Here is a 25,269-nt window from a genome sequence, read left to right as displayed (position 1 = left end):
CATTGAAAGTCCTCGGGGCTAGGGGTCTTAGTGGCTCAAACCACACCCCTCGGACAATCCTCCTGCCCATCCCCCTGCCTCCCACAGCCCTGACTCCACCCTCTGGACCCTCCCATAGCCTCAAGGCTCTCAGACCGATCCTAGAAAAAACAGTTGTTTTAACTCTGGAGCATAGTAAACATGATGAGATGGTTGTTCAACAAAGTGGTTGGATTTTTCACAATGACTGTAATTGCTTTTTGAACTGTTCAACTCTTTTGAAGATATAAAGCCTGCTCACCATTACAACATATTTTTCACACACATGCAGTGAATATGATCCTCTAGCAGTTTGTCAGATGAACAACATGGGTTACCCTTGGGTTTAGATCGTCTAATTTAAGGTTTCCTAAACTCGGTCCTGGGGCCCCTCTTGGGTGCATGTTTAGTTTTTTTGCTCTAGTATTACACAGCTGATTCCAATTTATCATCAAGCTTTGGTTATTTGAATTAGCTGTCTAGTGGTAGGGCAAAAAACAATACATTTTTTAACTGACTACCTTTTATTTGTCTCTGAGACATGATCCCAGAAACTGTAAGTAACGTAGAACTCATAAATGACTGCTTCGGTGACTGGAACTGAGGATAGGCATGACTTCAGTTTGTATCCACACTCCTGTGCTCCTCTCAACGTATGTGTCCTGGAGCACAACCTAGTGGTCATGTTCTTCACTGCATTACTGTTCCATGACGAAAGGGAAGGGGGATACCTAGTCAGTTGTAAAACTGAATGCATTCAACTGAAATATGTGTTCTGCATTTAACCTAACCTCTCAGAATCAGAGAGGTGCGGAGGGCTGCCTTAATCGACATCCACGTCTTCGGAGCCCGGGGAACAGTGGGTAAACTGCCTTGCTCAGGGACAGAACAACAGATTTTTACCCTGTCAGCTCGTTGATTCGAGCCAGCAACCTTTCGGTTACTGGTGCTCACTATTCCACTGATACTAGTTATGTTATTAGTACCTGTACATCTTCTCATGAAGTACTGCAATCTAGCTGTATAATTCTGTAAAGTATAGGTGACGTTCTATACAGCCTACTACACTTACCCCCCTCTTCAGTTGGATAATGATGTGTCATCCCACAGCCTCTTACGTAGGCCTATGATGTGCTGTAAGATCTCATGTACGGCCGTGCAGTAGTTCATTTCCCTCTAGACTAGACTGTATTTCAGTGCTGTTTCGACAACTGATGACTGAAATGCAAATCAATATGTCCCAGTGTTTTCAAAATAAACGTATTGAATAAGCACTCACAGATTGAAGATAATTTGCTCAGATTCCTCTGCCTACTGTGTGTGTAATGATGGGTGACATATTGAAGAGCCTTGGCATGCATAAGAGGCTGTAAGCCATTAGTTTGATAGATCCTCAGCTATTTCAGCAAGGTCCTCTAGGTTGGAGCAGGAGCTTCCTGTAATTGCCTGTGTAATGATATTTTAATACACTGCAGCCGGTTCACCCAATACAGCTATACTATTGTTTCGCACAAAACAAGGTAATAACACAATAACATGATGAAGTATTACCTTTCCAACCCTATCCTCCTTATCTGAATATGTCATGCACAGTAAACTGGTTATTCCAGGATGACAAGAGATCGTAGTCTAGGAGACAAATTAACCAATCAATGCAGATATGAAGTGAAACATTTGGATAGTGTTTGGCCTGAACGTTTTATCAGTGGCCTGTTGGGTACAGAGAGAACATTTAACTTAGCAGCGTTTGTTCTACATGGGGTCTGTAAGGCCACTGACTCTGGCCATGTGATTGACCGCTCTGTCTTTCCTAGGGGGGCATTGTCTTGTGGTTTAACCCCCCTGTCCTGGAACTGAATAGGACTGACCACTGGCCAGCAGCCCTGGGTGGGGGAAGGGTTCCCCTATTCTCCCTGAAAAGGCAGAGTGATGGATAGAGGAGCTCCTCTATTGTGTGCCTCATTGCCCTGAGAAGGGCAGGAACTGACCTAGGGACTGGGCTCCCAGCACTCAGCATCTGTCGCAGAGCTCCACAGCCAAACCTCAATGACCTCTCAGCCAAACCTCAATGACCTCTCAGCCATTCTCTTTCTGATCCAGCACTCTCACAGCCTACTGGTTGGAGAAATCACACAGCCTCTGGTTCAGTGTAATGCCCTCCAGTAGACAGACACAGTCACTTCCACTGTAGATCACATTGGTCAATTTGAGGTGAATGTCTATGATATGATGTATACTATACCCATAGGTTTACAGTGAAAGATATGTAAATGTTGTTATTTTTAGACCCAAGGAAGAAGTACCATGTGAAGCTCCTGGCGTTCAGTTTCATAGGAGATGGCTACCAGGCAGACCAGACTATCAGCACACCTGGATGTGTCTGTAAGTTCTTCACTTAATGCAAGCAACCATTGTCTATAATGATAGATGATAGTTATGATAAGTTATCAATCCTTCGATGCATGAGTACCTCTAGCATTCTTTTTTTTCTGTGTGTATCAGCGGTCCGTGATCGTATGGTGCCCCCTCCGCCACCCCCTCACCACGTGTACGCCAAGGCCAACAGCTCGTCTGCCGTGTTCCTCCACTGGGGGCGTCCAGCCTTCACCTCCAGCCAGATCGTCAACTACACCATCCGCTGTAACCCTGTGGGCCTTCAGAACGCTTCCCTGGTACTCTACCTGCAGACGTGAGTGTCCTATATAATACCTTCCTCTTCATACTTCATACTTGCGAGCAAGAAGGTCTCAGTTACACCAACTCTGTCAGGAGGAATGGGCCAAAATTCACCCAACTTATTGTGGAATGCTACCTGAAACGTTTGACCCAGGTTAAACAATTTAAAGGCAATACTACCAAATACTAATTGAGTGTATGTAAACTTCTGACCCACTGGGAATGTGATGAAAGAAATAAAAGCTGAAATAAATCACTCTCCTATTATTCTGACATTTCACATTCTTAAAATAAATAGGATCACCAAAGACAGGAAATATTTACTAGGATTAAATGTCAGGCATTGTAAAAAAAACTGAGTTTAAATGTATTTGGCTATGTAAACTTCCAACTTCAACTGTAAATTCATTTTTATTACTGTGGTTCTCCTCTACAGTGCTGAGAAGAACATTCTGGTCCCGGACTTAGAGCCCAACACCAGATATGAGTTTGCAGTCCGCCTGCACCTTGACCAACTGTCCAGCCCCTGGAGCCCTGTGGTCTACCAGAGCACTCTGCCTGAAGGTGAGCACCAACATGGCTTCATACAGCAGCACATGCTGTATAGATGAATAGAATATTCTCTCACCCTTTTTTGGGCTCCGATGGTATTTCCTAGCCTACTGAAATAGAATACTTAGGCACAATAATTCCAGTGTCTTAAGACTGCTTATCTCACCAGGACTCTCGCAGTCACGTATCCATAAGGCTCTGCGTTCTGCAAACAAATCACAACTAGAGCGCAATCACTTGACAGATCCTTGCCAATGAGCTCTCATTTTCCCTCCAATGATGTTTTGCTCATGAAAGGATGAGAAAGACACAGGAGAAAATTAATTGAACTGCTCAGTAGTCTATATGCCACTCTCACTGCATTATTACACATCTCTAGGGAAAGGGATCATAAGTAAGGGCCATAGCTTGTGAGATATAGTTGTCCTTTTGAGTGACATCAAAGAACCTACTCTGATTGAAATGTCGCTATGGTGTAGGCCCTGGTTCAAACTTACATTTTCAGTATTCCTCAACTCATTACCAGTTACGAAGATCCATTTTTAAAATTTTATATATGACAGTTGTACATCTTCATCAGCGATTTAGCCTCAGGGGTAAAACTGGCATTTTTTTCCTCCTCAGCACCTACTCTGCCACCGTCAGGTGTGAAAGTGACTCTGATCGAGGGCGACACAGCGCTGGTGTCATGGAAACTTCCAGATGAGCCCAACTTGGCGGTGACACGTTATACCATCCTCTACGCTTCCAGGAAGGCCTGGGTAGCTGGAGAGTGGAAGGTGCTGCAGAGAGAAGGTGAGCCAAAGAGGGAGAAAGAGGGAGAGAGTAGCTGCAGCCTAAACTGGGCTGCAGAGACAAAGAGCCCTGCCCCAGCTCCACACCATACAGGCCATTGGAAATCAACTCATTTCTTCCTCCCTTCCATTTCTGTATTTGTTACTAGTCCTTGAGATCTCTGGTTGTTCTTAGATAACCCCCTCCAGTTGTCTTATCAAAGGATGGATTATATACTTAGTTGTTTTTTTTAGCATTGGGTAGCATCTGTCTTTATGGCTTTAGGTCCAATATTGTCATTCTCCTCAAGATTATAATCATTCAACCTGAAACACACTGGTCAAGAGTGCTGTAGTCACTATGGACTACTACCATATAGTTAATGTGGCCATAGCAACACACACATATGCTTTGTGTACCCAAAGGCCTGACGTGTGGCAGTAAGTAATACTGGCCAGCTGAGAGTGTCCAGCTCCTGGGTAAAGAACACAGATTATGGGTAGCATAGGCGTAATTGGGAGCAGATGACTCCAGGAAATGTGAGGCATCTGATCTTTCCTTCTAAGCCACAGGTGAGGGGGTCAAAAGTGAGGCTGTTCACAAAGCCATCCTGCCTTGCTCCAGCCCCCCACCACTGTAAATCAACCCTGTCACCCCAACCGTTACTGCTGAGACCTCACCTCAGTGGGAGCTGGGTGGTGGGGGAGCTGGGTGGTGGGCGTGTTGAAACAATATTCACATGTCCATTTCCTTTTATTGCGGAGGCTCAAATGGGTTGACATAGGTCACTAATCACTTATTTCTCGTTGATAGGGAGCATCACCATGGCTCTACTGGAGAACCTACAGCCGGGGAACATCTACCTGGTCAAGGTGTCTGCGTCTAATGATATGGGAGACGGGCCGTTTTCACACACCGTGGAACTGGCCGTGCAGAGCGATGGCTCCACCTCTGGTCACAACCCCAGGCGCTCCCATGGCTCAGCTACAGGTTAGTGACTAATGTGGTGCATACTTGGTCTTTCTTTCATTGACTTTCATGACAGGATTCCTCTTGTTGTCGTCACTTGACCTACTAGATGTAATTCAAATTCAATAGCTTGGCCTGCAGCCTTCGTCTCCTGCTAAATTATTTACACTGTAATACATCTCTGTGAATGTCAGGGGAGGTGATTGCCAGCTGTATTGATTTTGATACACAGTGTGGAGATGTAGTACCCACACAGAGCCTAGATAAGAGTGTATGTCTCCAGTGGCTGTCTCATCACTTGTGACAACTGCCTTGCAGTGTTCTCTGGTGGCTTCTACCACCTGGACCAGAAGTCAATGACAGGTATCATTGTGGGGGTTTGCATTGCACTGATCTGCATCATCTGTGCCTTCATCCTTGTCTGCAGAGGCAAAAACAGGTAACCATTTTAACAGATTCAATGTGATTTTTGTTGTCATTTGATATGACATTACTTTTCTGACTGCCCCATTGATTTGGATAGAACCTCTGCTGTTATTTCTATATTAATATTGTAGGATTGTTTGACAGGAAATCGTCAGCTACTAAAGCCATCAGGCAGGAGGATGGTCAGGTCCCCTCAGCTTCGGCCCACCTGGGCTCTGAGAGCCAGGCTGAGAATCCTGATGTCATGGTGGCAATGATGAGAGCAGACCACTTCATTGATGCCAAGGTAAGGGGATATGGCTCTATTACGCCCTTCCTTTCCTCTAACATTTCCTCTTGCATTATGTCTCCAAAGTACATGGAAAATAACCAATGTAGAGATATTCAGATATTTGCTAATTTAATTTCCAGGGTGGAACAAATTTGATCATCAATAGCCTTGGACCAGTTTATCCAATCACTGAGAAGAAAAATAAATGGTTTTCCTTCAGAAATCAGAAAAAAATGAATGCTAAGAAAAGCCAGGTAAGAAAGATAAAACAAAAGTGTTCAAGTAACATAACATTACTTAAATAGAACACAATAGGAGGTGACCAGCAGCTATTCCTCCTTTTATCAATATGAATTCCCTTTGTTCACCTTTTCTTACTTACTCAGATCCAGAGGAAAAGCCATGGAATCTGCTCGTACCAGCCAGGAGCAACAGTGCTGTGCTACGAGGATGAGTCTCTGTCGTCACCCAACCAGCCCACCTCCCTGCAGGTCCTGTTTGGCCCACCTGGTGACACAGAGGGCTCCTCCAACAGCGACGGCAGCCACGAGACAGGCGACTCGGGCCGTTACTCTCACGACGACATAGAGATGACCAACCGCACTGCGTCTCTGAAAGAAGAGGAAAGTGGGGGGTCAGGCTGCAGTCCTGCCCAGGAGAGTGAGGGTGAGCTGGGGGAGCAGTCTCACCTCGACCTGGAGATTGGAGATTCCATGGAGAAACCGTGCAACCATCATCACGATCAGGCCCCAGACAATTCCCAGCCTGCACTTTCTCTCTAGCAGTCTGTGTCCTCCCATCAATCTCTCAACCCTAAACTCACTCCACTGTTCTAAAAGACAATGAGCAGTTATCCAAAAATCCAGGTCTTTGGAAGAACTGGGCTCTGGTTTGGGTTCTGGTGATTTCTATCGAAGAATCTTCTTCTAGTGAATGTGTACTCATTTTATTTTTATTCTAAATGTTTGTATGTATTTGAAAGAAATCTCACCCACCATGAATGTTTCAAGAGATTGTCAAAAATGTGAAATGTGACTGTTACATTTCTGACATTATTTAAGAGTTTATCACTGGAGCAAAGTGTAGAGTGAGCCCTTCTTTTGCTGATTATCTACCTCAGTTTACCTCTCGGTGAACTCCAACTATATATTTAATGATAATGACTTATACCTGCGTTATGGAAGGGGTCTCTTCCTTTATGGAACAACTAATGCGTCCTGATGGCAATTTGTTTTTACTAGGTCAGACTAGTCCCGTATTCATTTTCCTCCTTGTTTGTAATGAAGTACGGGATTGTAAGGGTACTGCAGATCTCACTTAAAGCTTTGTCGTTTTATTTTTATCACAGGTTAATTGGACTATTTCTCAGGTTACTTGGCTATGGTAGATTAAGGGCCAGTACAATTTACTACATAAATTGCTGAAATTCAGTAATAAGCCAGTATGACACTTTTCAGGTTATCCATAGTAATAATGGTTAAGATTTTTTGTTGTCAATGTGCAGTTTTCCTTGCAATTCCTGTTTTATACTACCTCTTTTTAAGAATGATTTTGTTGTTATTATTCTCCTGAACTCAGGGAACTAGGTTTAGTACATTTGAAAAGCCATGTGTAGTGTTCCATGGTTGACTGACAGGGTATCTTCTTAGTGCTGAGCTGTTCGTTGTAGAGGGTAGTTGCCATAGATCTGTTATGAATGTATCTCTAGAACATTGTCAGTTACGGTTCAGAGCCTTGTGATGCCCCACTCACAGGTGGAAAAACCTGTTTGAATTCAGTTGGAATTATGTGTCTGGGGTATGGCAGGCTATCTTTTTGGTTATTTTGGGAAAGAACATACCAAAAATGCTTGTGTCGACGCATTTCAATACAGCAGACCTTAAAAGCTTTATAAATGGCCTTAATGGGGAAAGAGACCCTCAGATGTCGGAAACAAACAGAAAGGCTCCTATACCAAAGTCCGATCCATCTGAGGTCCAGCTCTTTGACACATGGGGATGGGAGAAGTGTGAAGAACAATTGTTGAAAACCAAAAGCGTTAAATCAGTGCGATGGAAGTGAATGAACACCAAGAAAACATTTTATCTCTAAAGATATATTTTTGTCTACGTTTATGTACTACTGAGTACAGATTTGAATTACTTTTTTGTTCTTTAAGTAGTTGATACTTTACCATAGAGTAGAAAAATAAGTTTAGCACTTGTCAGATTAGTTTGATTTGTTGATCACAGCCAATGTGTAGCGGTGACTGATGCTATCATACAAAGTAATTGTTTGCTCCCTCTGTTTGTTTTTGATCTCTCAGTGGGCCCCTGGGAAAATTACATTTATTTTTTTCTCATGTATTAGACCAAAAATCGAACGCCTTGCACATGTGTGCCCCCGTTCTGTGACCAACTGAGTTGAGATGCGGGTTCTCTCAAAGTGCCCCCAGGATTTTGGGCCCTTGATAATGGTTAAAATGACAATAATCAATGTCATGCACACTAACCAAATCACCCTATTATTGGATTTCTTTAGAGCTTTACTGTTGCAACTAGATGTGTACATTGTAGGGGGAAATTATATGCAGAGCTAAATACAGTATATTATATTGATTCTCATCCTACATTGTAACAGTATTTTCAATCAACGGATTTCTAACTAATAGGATGACGGTTTGCATGAAGTGTGACACAATCAGTTTTACTTTATTTTGAATGGCAAACAATGTATACCAAAGAATTCAGTTCACTGTTGCACATTGACAAAAGATCCATTTAGACTCATATCTTTGCATGATATTTTCTCATTTTATATGGTTCCAAAAGCTTTATCTCCATTTAGGTTTTGATTACTACTTAATAAATGGGTGTCTATTAGACCACAAACCAAGATGAAAGTTGTACACCGTTAGTGCTTTTAAACGTGCATTGTTATTTGTCATTGAAGCAAAAAATACATTTCTCTACATTCTTTTTAACATTTTCCTCACTGGAGGAGAAATATATATTATTGTTATTTCTATGGGGTTTCGTATACCCCAGTTTTGAGAAAGTACCAACTGAATTTAGTTTTTTCCTAGATGCCTAAAATGTATTAATCTTTGATACGAATGTGAATACCCCTTTAAACTGTTGTAGATGAGCATTAGTCTGAAAAGCTGTGTTAAAATGTCAAGTTCATATTGTATATGGAATATTTTAGTTGTTTTTGCTTTTTATTTACATGTGTAATCCTCTGCATTGTTATAATGCCCAGTGACCGCAATCCAGCTCTCTGATAACAACTAAAAACTGGAATAGACAAGTTATTATTGAGCAGTAACAGTATTGTTCATCTTTTCAATTGTGATAAAGAGTAACCATAGGGTTCTCATTCTTATATATGTTTTCAGAATCAGAATGTTTGAGAGGGTTCTGCATTCTCGTATTGGTTGTGAATGTCCGATAAGTGATATATCGTCTTCTACCTCAGGTTCCTCTTCCAGCTTTTGATAGAGATGTGATGGATGCTATAGTCAGAGGGGGTCAGTGTTATGCAAGAGATGGAAGAACGAGTGATGCAGATCCAGTCCTGTGTCTCTTTAATTTCAAGAGTTGTTCTCTTTTTTTTCCTTTTTTTTACATGAATATAAAGGGATAAAGTGGAGGACTTGGTGTGAATCATAATTCTCTGGTGCTCCGAGTCCTCTTTCCTTCTGCAGTCACGTTTTTCTGTAAAGGCTGTGCTGATGGCTTTAGCTGCAATGGTGGAGCCCTGTGGGTCATTTACAGTTAAACTCAGGGGAACCCACAGCTGCTTCACAGTTGTAGTGAGAGTAGCTTTGGGACACAACATTGGGAGTCTGTGTAACCAATACACAGATTCGCATTGGTGTGTTTCAAAGTTATAGTAAGAGCAGGCACAGGCCTTGAAATTGAATGTACCTTTTGTCATTATTTTGTGTTAATGTTTTGTTTTCCTTTTTTCTGTTTGCTCTTTGATCACACACCAACAGCTTTTCTTCAAGACATTCAGGCAAGCCTTGGTCCTTACTACAACTTTCTTCATGATGAAAATGTTAGCCTACTTGTCCAATTAAAGTTACAAATAAGTTAAACAAATTATTCTCAGAATGACTGATTCTGAGTTTAAATAAAAATAAACAATGTGAACTTTCTTGCACGTATTGGTATGTCTGTCCTCATTGTTACTCTAATACAGTTTAATAGTTTTATAATGATACTCTAATATTTGTTTGTATCAGTAGTTTTTATAATAACCTTCTTTGTAACTCACACAATGCATATTGCCATGAATTTTTGTTTGCTATTAATTCTTGAAGGTGAACTTGGTGATCTCCATTGTATCAGCGTGTGGGGCATAGAAGGGACACACGAGGCTTACCTGGAGGGTCCATGTATGTTTTGTGATTTTCGTTATTGTAGCCAATACAGTAAGTTAAAATAAGCCTTTTTATTGATATGGTTTATAGCTCATCAACATCCTTTCCTGCTGACTGAAAGGCAGACGGGTGCTATTCTCTTCAATTGTGAACACGGCTTTTGCTACGACAATTGGCCTACATCTATAAATGTATACAGGTGTAGGATCTTAATTTGATCAGCCTGTTGTTGCAGGAAATGTCCTGCACAGCAAAAAAATGCAAACTTGCAATGTATTCAAGGTTTAAAAAAGGCTTCTAAAGTTTGTAATTTCTACATTAAAATGTCAGACTTGATTTGCACTAACAAAAAAGGCATCAACCCTTACAACACTGTCAGTTAATTATAATCCACACAATAATTTACATTGTGAGAAAATAAGTTGATGTTCTGTTTTTCACTCTCCATTTTCACTCTGAAATCAAAATAACAAAACGTACACAGACCATGGAGGGCACTTGTAAGGTCATGTCCTTTGGTCCATTTTGTGACAATGGTTGTCTTCCTCACCGGACATTTGGGGCCAAAGATTGAAGGCTTCCTCTTGTAGTCAGTTAAAGGCCCCTCTGGCATTATCTTCAGTTATATTCAGTTATTACAGTCCATCCAATCATTGGTCTTCCCTTATCTGAAAAAGCAGCAATTAATTACTGTTAATGGATGAGAAAGGTCAATACATGGATTGTTTAACCCCATGTGTATGACAGTAGAGCCTCTGTTTGGAGAGATCTGTAACCTACCAAAACAAATGGTGTCCATAGATGGCTGTGAAAAAGAAACAAAAAGTGTAGCCTAAACAACAACTTTATTATTTTAATTTGGTATAACATTTTGCCTTCTGTAAATACTGTAGCCTATTCCTACAGTAAAAACAACTTTTGAAGTGTGTGGAGAAGTTAGGCCTATTAGGCTGCAATTCATCATGACTAAGGAGATAACACTTAAGAAAATGAATAGCGCAAAACTCATCCAAAGAGAGTGGTAAGTATGTCATAAACTTAAAATAAACAGTTATTAGACAGACCGATATTGCCACTAAATATCCAGACTGGACGTATTAGCTTCCGCCCCAGTCGAATCATTACATCAGCGGTTCATCACAATACACCGACACTTCTGACGGAGCGGCAGTGCAGACACATTCAACATGCCAATGTGGAGGGGTCTCTGTGCTGTCACACAAAGGTTCCGTTTGTCAAAATCTAATATTAACCGTGCTTTACAAGTTCCAGTCATGTGCCACGTGGAGAAATATGTGACAATGATACAATGTTAGCAATAATTTCCCAGCGTGACACAGGATATCATGAAGTTGAATTTGTCTGCTCCTCCCAAACTTTGCAAGCGATTGCAGCTTTCCTCGTCACACAGATAGTTGTGATTGCTCCTGGGGGTAGAGAGCGGTCGGGTACTGTTACCTTTTCAGCACAATTATGCACGTTTAAGTCATGTAAGAAGCTCTGTAATGTCAAAAGAACAGGATAAAGATACCTTCTCGCTCAAAAGAACCCGAGGTAATGCGCGTTTTCGATATTTTTCCCTTCCTGCGCGTGGTATGTTGCTGTCTGGGGGCACGACACGCTGCACACAAGTCTCGACAATAATTACGACGTTGAAGGAGCTTATCGGCCTACCTCAAGGCCTTTGAAGTATTGAATGAAACTCCAAATAAATAGACAGCGCTGGCATTTTCAGTTGGAAAAATATATATCGTAAACTATCCAAATCTAATTGACCTTGCTGACGTGGAAAGTTCAACAAAACTTTCACTGTCGGAATGTGTTCGCAAATTTGGAACTGCCACGAAGTGTTTTAAATGTAGCCAGCTGAGGTTTTCTTATTGCCGTGAACGATATATGAAGTGCATTTAGTTAACCGACTGTCTGTTTTACCTCTGTGGGACAAATTATGTTGCATAAACTGTAGGCACTATTTATTTATAACAACAAGATATAGGCTACAGAAATTGAAAACATTGATGACCATTCATCACATGCGCCAGTAGTCTACTGTAGGCTATCATACAAGAGCAAGCCTACTGTTTTGCAATTTTTAAAATATTTTTATAACTATTACACAAACTAGCCCACCAAAGGAGAAGATTTGGGTGGTTTTAATAGCATTCTGTTACATATTTACAGAGCTGTGTGTATAGGCTAATAGATAAGAGCCCCGTATGACCCCCCCAGACACAGTAGATAACAGATACCAGGCCAGTATGACCCCCCCCCCCCCCAACCCAGTAGATCATAGATACCAGCCATTGTAGTGGCATAGCAATCCAACACGTCTTTGTGATTGAAACTTTAATGTACCTTTGCATCCTTGAGGAGCCTTTAGGAGGATGTTGGTTATCGCCTGTATGAAGACTGGGAGGCTGTCAGGAACTCTATAGACCATGGTTAGGCCCCAAATGGCATCATATTGCCTATTTAGTACACTACTTTAAAGGGGTGAGTTACAGAGTTCTACTGTATTGATCTATTGTGGTAATATACCCTGGAGAGGAGGAGAGGCTACTGCTGAATACTGATAATTTCGTTCTGGTTACCAAGTATACTGACTATACCATACTTAGGTTACATGAGTTTACAGCTTGCCGCATATCATAGGGGCAACATGGACAACGTGATAGGGGCAGCAAGCTGCCAAACATTTTAGATTCTTCTCAATGGAGAAGATTGGACCATTGAAATTTGGTTAAACTACATGAAAACAGTGTGCAGCTAGCCTTTCTTATAATTTAATCCTGACACTGCTTGCACATAGACTTCTCAAAGGTGTAGGCAATAAGCCATTCATGAGAAAATTAAACAAGTTCTGTGTTGTTCGTCATATTGGCATGCCACAAGTAAGTTTTCTATACAATGTCTGTCAGAGTGAAAAGTGTGCCTTGTAGTTTAATGGGAAACCTGCATTTTATATGGCTGTATAACATTTTGTGTGGTTTTCCTTCTCAGGTGGAGATGGTGGGCTTGATGATCTAGGAGGGCCGGGTGCTCTGCTGGATAGCCCAGACAAGAAAAAGTGCAAGTTGAACGCACAGGTAAAATACAATATAACTTTCTGAGATTCCTTTTCTTTGTATAGGTCAAAAATCTTGTGGTTTCCAATATTAACCAAACTCATTCAGTCAAACAATGTTATTTCAAGACAAAACTAATATGCTGCTCAATTATTCATCAAACTTTTGAGAAGTTTTCTGAATGGCTGTTGATAGTCAAGTATTTGATGCTGCTTACATAGTTCTGTATCAACTACCTTTATCATTGCCTTTTCATGTGTGTCCCCAGGCCCATTTCTTCGCTCCCCTATCCGAGTATGCTCCACCACCAAACCGAAGTGCCGACCACCTAGTGGCTGCCAATCCTTTTGATGACAACTACAACGCACCATCTTTCAAGCCTCTGTCCTCTGGGAACCCATATTTTGGCAACCCGCACTACCCTGGCTGCAGTGGCTATGGCCCGCCCGAGATGGACCACCTCATGCCCAATAGGATGCCGTTTTCTTACAGGGGTCCCTACCAGATACGAAACCAGCTCCACCCTTTTGCCCAGAATCAAATGGGCATGGGGTTCAATCGACCCCCCGGCTTTAACTATGGTTACCATGAAAATCCCAATTATGGTAACCATCCACCATTAAACAACAACAACAGTATCATGCCACTTCCACCCAATCAATCTTTCAGACCAGGTCCCCGTGGCAACTTAAATCAGGTGCATCTGCATAATGTGACACAAAGCACTTCTCCTGACATGGGCCCGAGCTTTAGATCAACAGTCATCCCAATTGGGAATCCACCTCCCCGACCCGGCATGGACTCTAGTCCCGGTTTTATTCGGCAGCAACAAAACAACAGCTTTGCCCAGTCCAATACACCCACACCTAAACAGGACATGAGTGAGGTGGTGTCAAGCAAAAGTACATCCCAGAATACATCTCCATGGAAACGAAGCCAAGGCTCAGAGGAGATCATGGGTCAGAAAAACTCTGTCGACCTGAAATCAAAGAATAGAGGCGCCCTGGTCTGTCAGGGTGCAAGTCAGCCTAACACCACAGAGAAAATCAACGGCATCATCCACCCCAATAATGATTCTCTGAAGAAGTCCCCACAATCAGGCAGGCACATGGAGGCAGCCCCCCTGGAGCGGAGTAGAAGCAATGGAGGTGGTGGTGTGGTCATCAATAAGACACTGATGCATCCCAACAGGCCTAGCCACTCCTCCACAGAGCCTGTGTTTCCGTGTGGAATATGCCTGAATGAAGTGAATGATGACCAGGAAGCTATCCTGTGTGAGGCCTCATGTCAAAAATGGTTCCACAGGGTTTGTACTGGAATGACTGAGACAGCTTACAACCTGTTGACAGCAGAGGTGTCGGCAGTGTGGGGCTGTGACATCTGCATGGAGGAGAAAGGGGCACAGCTCCATAGAACAAAGGAGATAACAGGGCAGCCAGCAGGGCAGCAGCCAACAGTTAACAGCGAGTGATATGATCATGAATATGGGCCATCAGTAACATTATTAATATACTGGTTATACTATTTCCTTTGCTATACTTCCTTTGTTGGTGATTTTTCCTTACGTTTTTATGTAGGGTTTACGAAGGGTTACATTTTTACCATTTTGTTGTTTTATTTGAGATTTGGTATAATTTGGATAGCAGTGTCTGTCCCCTGCTTAGACTGATGCAAGAGCTAGACTGAAGTTCTCTTTAATGTCATATGTATTCCCTATTTTTGGGCAGGTACCATTGGCCATGTTGACCACAATAATGTCATTCTTTTAACAAGGTCCTCACTGTTTCGCTCAAATTTCCTGGCCTATGGTTTATATAAGTTATTATAACATCAGTATGAGTAAGCTATCCGGAAAGGTTAACTGATTGACGGATGCAAACGTATTCAACGTTTTAATCATATATTTTTTTCAACTGCTGTTATTGTTTGACAGATTTTGAGCAGTATGATTGTTTCCCAAAACGTTGATAGTCACAGCTGGAGTGGTGTTCCAAAGCCATACACCTGTACTGTATGCTATACAACCAGAATTGGATCTGATACATTTTGTATAAATGATTCGATACATGTGGCTCGTTCCACCAATTCGATGCCTTTTGAGGTGTATGTATAACTTGGTGAGAAGAAAAAAAACAGTTTAAAAGTAACAGGGTTGAAGATGTCATCTTAAATTAGACATAAATCCCCTCGTGACAGTGGAAATGGAAGTTGTGTGTGCAACAGGGAGGGGCAATTGAATTCAAGCTTAAGAAAAAAAGTATAAATGTTCCCCCCCAAAAGTAGCCTGTTTAATCTATCTATGGGTAACAGGGTTAACGTGTTATGCTCGTGTTATGCTCCCACAGAACACCAGAAAATGGCCAAAAAGAGTAGAACCAGCTCACCTGATTTTACAATAGGATTTGACTATTAGATGTTCAATGTTGCTTTTCCTTTTTTTTAAAGGAATCATTTCACAATATTAAAACAAAAGTTCAGTTCACATAACAGGATTGACCTTAAAATGAATGCCAGGTTGTTGTGTTTTTACCTTAAAATTATTCACCAATCACATTAAATAATCTTCATAAAATGACTTTGTCAAAGCAAATAAAATAACTAGGGCTTTACAATGATGGTTTAAACTTGGATAAATCTTAGGGTTTTGTGGGTTAAATTCTTCCTGGAAGTCAGAGTGCACGGAGGAACATGTCAAAATGCAGAATTTTGGCACTTTAGCAAGTCTTCATTCATATAAAAACAGGCTTTTAAAATTCAATATTGATGCACAATTTCTACGTAAAATACCAAAGGGACGCAAAAGGCACTCATTTTGTGGAACGAGCCATGTATGTTTTTTAAACTGTTGATATTGAATGTATTTAGAGCCTAAAATGAAGTTACTTTGTAAAACAGTATACAGATTAATCTCATTTAAATTAACCTATTATATAAAAGATATGTACAATGCTCAAAATGTTTTTAGTATGTGTGCACTTTGCTTTAATTGTATTATTTTTGCGCAAACATGATGCATTTACATCAACATTTCTTTATATTTTGTTTTCATTTTGGAAAGGTCAAATAATATGATAATTAGTACTAAGAGACATGCTTACTGCATAAAGGGAAAATAACCTTGGTTCAAAATAAACTTCTTTGTCAAAATATAGTTTCAAGCATGGCTTCCATTTTTGCAAATAGGGAAACTAACTAATACACTGCTCAAAAAAATAAAGGGAACACTTAAACAACACAATGTAACTCCAAGTCAATCAGACTTCTATGAAATCAAAGGTGGTGACTACGTACCACTTCACAGTACCTATGCTTCCTGGCTGATGTTTTGGTCACTTTTGAATGCTGGCGGTGCTTTCACTCTAGTGGTAGCATGAGACGGAGTCTACAACCCACACAAGTGGCTCAGGTAGTGCAGCTCATCCAGGATGGCACATCAATGCGAGCAGTGGCAAGAAGGTTTGCTGTGTCTGCCAGCGTAGTGTCCAGAGCATGGAGGCGCTACCAGGAGACAGGCCAGTACATCAGGAGACGTGGAGGAGGCCGTAGGAGGGCAACAACCCAGCAGCAGGACCGCTACCTCCGCCTTTGTGCAAGGAGGAGCAGGAGGAGCACTGCCAGAGCCCTGCAAAATGACCTCCAGCAGGCCACAAATGTGCATGTGTCTGCTCAAACGGTCAGAAACAGACTCCATGAGGGTGGTATGAGGGTCCGACGTCCCCAGGTGGGGGTTGTGCTTACAGCCCAACACCGTGCAGGACGTTTGGCATTTGCCAGAGAACACCAAGATTATCAAATTCGCCACTGGCGCCCTTTGCTCTTCACAGACGAAAGAAGGTTCACACTGAGCACATGTGACAGATATGACAGAGTCTGGAGACGCCGTGGAGAACGTTCTACTGCCTGCAACATCCTCCAGGATGACCGGTTTGGCGGTGGGTCAGTCATGGTGTGGGGTGGCATTTCTTTGGGGGGCCGCACAGCCCTCCATGTGCTCGCCAGAGGTAGCCTGACTGCCATTAGGTACCGAGATGAGATCCTCAGATCCCTTGTGAGACCATATGCTGGTGCGGTTGGCCCTGGGTTCCTCCTAATGCAAGACAATGCTAGACATCATGTGGCTGGAGTGTGTCAGCAGTTCCTGCAAGAGGAAGGCATTGATACTATGGACTGGCCCGCCCGTTCCCCAGACCTGAATCCAATTGACCACATCTGGGACATCATGTCTCGCTCCATCCACCAACACCACGTTGCACCACAGACTGTCCAGGAGTTGGCGGATGCTTTAGTCCAGGTCTGGGAGGAGATACCTCAGGAGACCATCCGCCAACTCATCGGGAGCATGCCCAGGTGTTGTAGGGAGGTCATACAGGCACGTGGAGGCCACACACACTACTGAGCCTCATTTTGACTTGTTTTAAGGACATTACATCAACATTGGATCAGCCTGTAGTGTGGTTTTCCACTTTCATTTTGAGTGGGACTCAAAATCCAGACCTCCATGGGTTGATCAATTTGATTTCCATTGATAATTTTTGTGTGATTTTGTTGTCAGCACATTCAACTGTGTAAAGAAAAAAGTATTAAATAAAAATATTTCATTCGTTCAGATCTAGGATGTGTTATTTTAGTGTTCCCTTTATTTTTTTGAGCAGTGTATATTTTCAAATTATTTGCAGTTATGAAAACTTAGGACACTAAAGAGGACTTTCTACTGACTCTGAAAAACACCAAAAGAAAGATGCCCAGGGTCCCTGCTCATTTGTGTGAACGTGCCTTAGGCATGCTGCAAAGAGGCATGAGGACTGCAGATTTGGCCAGGGCAATAAATTGCAATGTCCGTACTGTGACAGCACTACAGGGAGACAGGACGGACAGCTGATCGTCCTCGCAGTGGCAGACCACGTGTAACAACACCTACTCAGGATCGGTACATCTGAACATCACACCTGCGGGACAGGTACAGAATGGCAACAACAACTGCCAAGTTACACCAGGAACGCACAATCCCTCCATCATTACTCAGACTGTCCGTAATAGCCCGAGAGAGTCTGGACTGAGAGCTTATAGGCCTGTTGTAAGGCAGGTCCTCACCAGACATCACCGACAACAACGTCGCCTATGGGCACAGTCCCACCGTCGCTGGACCAGACAGGACGGTTTTGTCTCACCAGGGGTGATGGTTGGATTCGCGTTTATCGTCGAAGGAATGAGTGTTACACCGAGGCCTGTACTCTGGAGAGGGATCGATTTGGAGGTGGAAGGTCCGTCATGGTCTCGGGTGGTGTGTCACAGCATCATCGGACTGAGCTTGTTGTCATTGCAGGCAATCTCAACACTGTGTGTTACAGGGAAGACATCCTCCTTCCTCATGTGGTACCCTTTCTGCAGGCTCATCCTGACATGACCCTCCAGCATGACAATGCCACCAGCCATACTGCCTGTTCTGTGCGTGATTTCCTGAAAGACAGGAATGTCAGTGTTCTGCCATGGCCAGTGAAGAGCCCCGATCTCAATCCCATTGAGCACATCTGGGACCTGTTGGATGGGAGAGTGAGGGCTAGGGCCATTCCCCCCAGAAATGTCCGGGAACTTGCAGGTGCCTTGGTGGAAAAGTGGGGTAACATCTCACAGCAAGAACTGGCAAATTTGGTGCAGTCCATGATGAGATGCACTGCAGTACTTAAAGCAGCTGGTGGCCACAACAGATACTGACTGTTACTTTTGATTTTGACACCCCCCCCCTCCCTTTGTTCAGGGACACATTATTCCATTTCTGTTAATCACATGCCTGTGGAACTTGTTCAGTTTATGTCTCACAAATATTTACACATGTTAAGTTTGCTGAAAATAAACACAGTTGACAGTGAGGGGATGTTTGAGTTTATAATAAATATATCCCGCCTACTTTCTATGGGAGTACATTGCTCAAGTTAGGCTTCGGCCCATCAGACATAAATGTTGGTAGTTGATATTGTTCAGAGATTAGTTTTCATATGGTCAGTCATTTAAAAACAAAAATCTAAATATTCTATAAACCAAATCAAAACTACTGATCAAAACTACTCAGATTTTTAAACTACTCAATGTGGCATTGTGAATAGTACTGTGCTCAATTTTGTATAATGTAATTATATCAATGTTTGCTTACTTTTTCATCTGCTACGAACAAGCAGTTAATATTTACTGTTGATTCAGTGCTAACATCAGGATCAACAGCCTTACAATTGTTTTAATACATCATCACTTTTAGATATTTTGCTTAAACAAGTGAAAACTGCATTTGTATGTTGTTGGCTGTTAATCTATTAGCCGTTTGTGACAAGGCTGAATATTGTGTGATCAAAATATTGATAATGTTTATAGGAATAATATATTATTACCCCATTCCTAATGAATTGAGAATGGTTAAATGGTCATGTACCAAAATGTTATTTCATAAGTACATTCGATACAGAATAACAACTCCACTTACATATCTCGTTGTTTGCAAAGTGCAGTTAGCTTGATTTTCAAGCCCATTTTTTCACACAAGATGCCTTATTTTCTTGACATTTTCAAATGTTGTTTATTAGTATGTAATGTATGAATAACCTGTATGTTCATTGTACATGCACATTAAGTATTTGTATTTTCCCACATCGATTGGCCACAAAAAAGGATATCATTTTCAAATGAGCACCTGATTATATTACCTTTAGGATATTGAATGTACCGGTACATGATCTCAAATGTTAATTTCACTCATAGTTACAACAATTTGATTGTGGTTTTATGAAAATTGTGCAGAGGTATAAAAAAATGGCAAACAGGGCTCAATTGCGAGGTCTGGTAATAGATTAGATATGAGCCTCTGTAACATGAACAATATGGTTTAATTTCTTCAATGACCTAAAGCTTCATTTGTTAATTTGTTTTGTATTTTGTTCTTTATAATGAATGTATGCACTAATATTAAAATGGCACAAACTCTTTTTCTAAATTAACAAAGATTTTATTGCAAAACTTATTTTAATAAATACAACTTTGAAATCGTGTCTTCGCTTTCATGTATGAAAATGTTGGGCTCTCAGATTTACACCTTCAAAACAGACCTTTAAAAAAAATAGCCCATTAGAGCACTAGGAACACGACATCAGAACATTTAGAACTGTCAGATATTCTTTGCTTCAACCCTTCAAGTCCAGCTGGGCTCTAGGATCTGAAAGCAGGTTGGCCTGGCAGTGGCCCTTTAACAGGAGATAAACTTTGAAACAGGAAGTACACCAATCGTTCGCGGAAACAACTTTACTTCTTCCTTGGCAACTGCCAAAGTTGTAGCTACCACCACACACTCATAGCAATTTAGCAAATCAAAGTTAACTATAAATTTGTTTGAAATGCCTTTGATTGTCAAAGATTACACATGGACACAGACAGAAACGATTGTTTACATAAATATACCATTAAAAGGAGTAAAGGTTGGGAAAGTAGATATCTTTTCCACAGACGAATATGTGAAGGTAAAAGTTTTTTGGAAACACCCTAAAGCTAGCTAGCTAAAGTTAACTAGTACCTACCTAAATGTTAACAACAGTAGTAGATGGGCAATTGCTTTGGTAATCAGTTTGCTTTGGTTTGCCTCCTTCATTTGAGGTACATTTCCCCACCATTCTTATTTGATTTGCCTCCTTCATTTTAGGTACATTTCCCCCCGTTTTTATTTGAAGCCTTCCTGTCTGAGCCGATAGATGATGACAAAAGCACAGCAAAAATTGGAAATGGAGTTGCAGTTTTCACATTACAGAAAAAGGAGGAGAGACTGTGGGAGCACCTTGTGATTAATAACAGTAAGTCATTAGCTGACAGCAATATAGATATTAGTCTAATTAGCTATGTAAGCGATAATCGACGAGGGGCTATGTATTTGAAAATAATAAATGACATGGAAGACGCGCTAGCAGAGTGAAATAAACCTTCCATGGAGTTGCATTATTTTCCAGTGAACGCATTGAGAGCCCCGAGTTGATATCCCTTTTATACCATGGCTATACTTTTGCTGGAAATGTGTTCAACATCCACTGAAGTAGCTAGCAAGTTTACTAGATAGGCTAGCTACAGTAGTTGCCTTGGTAACTAAACAAACAGACTTGCTAATTTACTAACCAAACCATAAGTCCTAGCATGCCATTATTGAAAGTTTTCAATTCTACTTTTACTCTCAAAAGCAGCTCAAAACATAGAACTTGTAAGAATGAACTAAAGCCATTGAATTCTACCCTGCTGATATACCGTGTGCCTTATAGGGAAATAATGCACGCTCTAGAATGCCCTTAAAGCCAAACAGAAACAACTATTCAACAACGACATGGGTATAAAGTAGCTGCAATACATTATGCAAAGTAGTCACAGTATTTTACAACTTAATTGTATATATTACATTTGATCCTGATTGGTATTATTACGCAAAGAAGATATTATAAGGCTCTTGTTAGTGTGTGTGTGTTTATCTGTTTTAGATGACAAAGACAAATCGAGAGAGATCAGGCAAAGAGCACTCTTGAAAGCCCAGGCAAAGCTTGCTGCTGAGTCGAAAGCCAAAGCCACGAAAACACAAGAAGAAAGAAAATATGCACTGGAGACCATGATGAAGGTGATACACTTGTAAAATATATTCTCTGAAATTTGTGCTAAGAATACATTTTCAGTTATTTAATATTTTTAGCTTGAAGAAGAGGGGAGAGCCAAGATCCAGAAAATGAAGGATGATGAATGTGAGAAAGCAACAGCACAGTTGGAGGCATGGAAACTGAAGCAGAGGCAAATAGCAGAGGAGGAGGCCCAACTAAAGCTACAAAGTCAGAGAATCAAGGTTGACAAACAAAGCAAATCGGAAAAGATACATGTACCCAGAACATCAGACCAATGCAAGGTCAAGCATGGTAAATAAAACTCTGGTACAATCAAATTGTACACTCTGCAATCATAAGTTTGTTGATTGGTTGAGTATTCTGTAATGAATATCATCTGCTTGTTTCTTACATAGATCAGAAAAACAGTGTTCAATCAATCAGCAAGAAAAAACAGGTGGATTTGCCAGCTCCAAGATCCACAGGCAACATTCAGATCAAGTTCACACCACGAGTGTTTCCCACAGCTCTACGAGAATCAAGAGTACCAGAGGAGGAAGAGGTGTAAACTCATTTTTCCCTTTCCACTTTCAAGTATTAACCAGTTTTTTTCATCAGTGAATCTTTGGAACTGTGGTTTATTAAAGAGCAATTCCGCAACTTTTTGACCTCGTATCCATTATCTGCAGCACCATACCAGTGTCTACATACTGTATGTTAAAACAGCACGTTTCTATCATCTGTGGTTAAAAAGATAAGCACTGTCCTAAAAATGCTTCTCTGTGACATCACAGGGTAGGATTAAAACCTGCATCGAGTTTCTTGCCAGAGGGAAGGTATATTCTTTCTCACCACGTCACTGGGAATCGCAGTGTTTGAAAGTCACTGTTTTTAAAATGTTTTCACTTTTGATTATGACGTCGGGTAGAACATTTTAACTTAAACGCACCATTTTCACATATGTAAATGCTGGTATTTTGCCGGAGACAATGAAAAGTGGTGGAATTTCCCTTTAAGTATGGGTATTGATTGCTTTGTCTTTACTTTAAGCTATGGGCATGGGATGCGTTTGTCCATTCTCGGTTCCATATTGGGAGGTAGCATCATGTGGTTTCATAAAAAATGTAAAAAACATTTTATCAAGTCAACCCAATCATATGAATGTGTTCTTTTGGAACAGTGGCTTCAGAAACAGGCCGAGGCCAGAAGGGCAATAAATGTAAACCTGGCAGAGCTGAAGGACCTGACAGAAGAAGAGAGGAACCCTGACTGGTTAAAGGAGAAAGGAGAGTAAGTAGGCTTATCTTGTCAAAATCAGTGATCATAAGAACAATGAAGCATAGCGTTAATATTAAATGTCTTCCCTCCATGTTTTTCAGCAAATTGTTTGCAACAGGTAACTACTTGGCTGCGATCAATGCTTACAGCCTTGCCATAAAGCTTAACAGAAAGATTCCTGCCATGTATTCAAACCGTGCTGCTTGTCACTTAAAACTAAGGAATCTTCATAAAGCTATTGAGGATTCCTCTTGGGTCAGTATTCATCTTCCTTGTGTAAATGTTTCCTTTTACTCAACAGCATTGGTAAAAGAGATTGTTGTATAGAACATGACATTATGTTTCTTCATACACACAATCTTTCATTGCAGGCACTTGATCTGTTGATGCCACCTGTGGCTGGCAATGCAGGTGCCAGAACAAGAGCTCATGTAAGACGAGGCACAGCTTTTTGTGAACTGGAGCTCTATACTGAAGGTCTGTGCAACATCAACTAGGGCATTTCTCAAGCTTTATGGGTCCCCTTTTGCACGTTCTATTTTAGTTTTAGACCTCATTGTTATTCATACTTTGACAAGTGAAACGCAAAAAAAGAGAATACTTTGCACAATACACTGCATCTCAGTGCTAGAGGTGTCACTACAGACACCCTAGTTCGAATCCAGGCTGTATCACAACCGGCCAGAATTGGGAGTCCCATAGGGCAGCGCACAATTGGCCCAGCGTTGTCCAGTGTATGCTGTAATTGTAAATATAATTTGTTCTTAACTGACTTGCCTAGTTAAATAAATAAAAAAAATGTAAAGATTATGTACTGTAGCCCTAGAGATGGGTGTTTTGTACTTTACCCTCTAACACTGACCTCTGCTGGCTAAAAAGTCAATTATTTAGTTTGTTCTGCCCCGAATGACAAGCCGTCTGGCCTTGTGACTGAAATAATGCAGCCGTGGATATCCTAGGCTAGGAAGTAGGGATAGCTGGTTTAGCAGCCTATGCCTACCATGGCCAGTGCAGTCAGCTAAACTTTTTCTCTCTTGGTAATATTTTCATAGGTCTTCAAGATTACCAGGCTGCTTTGACGATTGATCCTCAAAATGAAACTCTACAAGCTGACACACACAAAATCAGACAAATCATCCAAGGGAGTGCACCCTGTCCTGAATGATATATTTAATACATTCATATATATTTTTGCAATGAGGAACACTACAATGAATGCTGATAGCCCACCTGTTCAGTGTAGCCTAATGTGTTTATAGTGATACAATAAAAAGTCAAACATTGTAACTTGCTTTACGTAACCAGCAATTATTGTAACCAGCTATTAGTGTGTTTCTGTATGTCACAAATAACATAAGTGCAAGTAAATCTATGCTTTACTTTGTGTGTAAGTAGAATGATACAACATGCATATTGTAGAACTTAAATGTACAGCAAAAATGCATTTTCAGGACACCAATCATTGTCAATGGAGTGAAGGTCCACCAGGTAGTTTAATCAACACCAAGACAATGTTATACCATGTCAATCAAATCAGATAGTGTTTTGCAAATTAGGGCAGTCATATACCCTGCTTCGATCAAGACTTGTATTGAAGGAGTTGTCACGTAACATCCCACAGTTCCCAAGGTCTTCTGTGAATCTTTGTGAAAGTGGGTGGTAGGTACAGGGTGAAGATTCAAATGTTGGAGATCTAATTCCATAGTCACTTGAGGTGGTCTTGTAGAAGGGGCTTTGAGGCTTTGCCCATGGCACAGGAGAATTGTTAACCACTGGGGTCATCATACATGAGAAAACAGGATTCCCAGGGTTTGCACACAGGGCTCTGCTTTGTTCCTGCTGTTGAGGAGCCGACATTGTTGCCAAGGCCTACCTAGAATGACAGGTTATAACAAAAAAATATATCAAATAGTTCAGGGTTTCCCAAACTCTATTTTCGCAAAATATAAAAGATGGATACTGACAAGATACTGGTCTCTCCGCCCTAACAATGGGAGTCGTTGTCCAAAAAGCAGCACGCCTATCCTTTTTTTTGATTGGTTAATACATCTCATTATTTTAATACTTAAAAAAAATAGTAAAATGAGGGTTGTTGACGTTTCAATTGACTGTATTCAATTGAGAGATGTTATGCCAATGTAGCAAATAAGCCATACATTTGTTGTTGTTGACAAAACTCTACACTCATTATACAAAATATCATTGCCTAGTGGGCGATAGACTTTCAGCCGAGTTGGGCCTAGCTATCTCTTTGCGTCTTCCTCTCTG

General features: G+C 41.2%; 3 protein-coding genes across 3 annotated transcripts in view; all 3 read left to right on the top strand.

Annotated features, from left to right (window-relative positions):
- Positions 1-9,825, top strand: part of LOC124035716 (protogenin A-like) — a 45,602-nt gene extending 35,777 nt beyond the window's left edge. The window contains exons 11-19 of the mRNA XM_046349316.1: positions 2,305-2,400; positions 2,521-2,707; positions 3,131-3,258; positions 3,871-4,041; positions 4,834-5,010; positions 5,308-5,428; positions 5,560-5,701; positions 5,827-5,940; positions 6,073-9,825. Coding sequence (XP_046205272.1) covers positions 2,305-2,400; positions 2,521-2,707; positions 3,131-3,258; positions 3,871-4,041; positions 4,834-5,010; positions 5,308-5,428; positions 5,560-5,701; positions 5,827-5,940; positions 6,073-6,468 — 1,532 coding nt within the window. The 3' untranslated portion in view covers positions 6,469-9,825. The remainder of the gene's footprint in view (positions 1-2,304; positions 2,401-2,520; positions 2,708-3,130; positions 3,259-3,870; positions 4,042-4,833; positions 5,011-5,307; positions 5,429-5,559; positions 5,702-5,826; positions 5,941-6,072) is intronic.
- A 1,573-nt stretch (positions 9,826-11,398) lies between these two features.
- Positions 11,399-16,430, top strand: LOC124035715 (pygopus homolog 1-like). Its single transcript, XM_046349315.1, has 3 exons — positions 11,399-11,606; positions 13,053-13,138; positions 13,386-16,430. Exons 1-3 carry the CDS (start codon positions 11,558-11,560, stop codon positions 14,586-14,588), a joined length of 1,338 nt encoding a protein of 445 aa, XP_046205271.1. The 5' UTR covers positions 11,399-11,557; the 3' UTR covers positions 14,589-16,430.
- Positions 16,431-20,397: 3,967 nt separating this feature from the next.
- dnaaf4 (dynein axonemal assembly factor 4) lies at positions 20,398-24,292 on the top strand. Its single transcript, XM_046349310.1, has 9 exons — positions 20,398-20,616; positions 20,796-20,943; positions 21,613-21,746; positions 21,819-22,035; positions 22,140-22,285; positions 22,904-23,013; positions 23,103-23,256; positions 23,373-23,478; positions 24,054-24,292. Exons 1-9 carry the CDS (start codon positions 20,494-20,496, stop codon positions 24,164-24,166), a joined length of 1,251 nt encoding a protein of 416 aa, XP_046205266.1. The 5' UTR covers positions 20,398-20,493; the 3' UTR covers positions 24,167-24,292.
- Positions 24,293-25,269: the final 977 nt, after the last annotated feature.

This window comes from Oncorhynchus gorbuscha, linkage group LG05, assembly GCF_021184085.1.
Source record: "Oncorhynchus gorbuscha isolate QuinsamMale2020 ecotype Even-year linkage group LG05, OgorEven_v1.0, whole genome shotgun sequence".
Classification (NCBI taxonomy): domain Eukaryota; kingdom Metazoa; phylum Chordata; class Actinopteri; order Salmoniformes; family Salmonidae; genus Oncorhynchus; species Oncorhynchus gorbuscha.
This window is presented reverse-complemented; position numbering and strand designations above follow the sequence as displayed.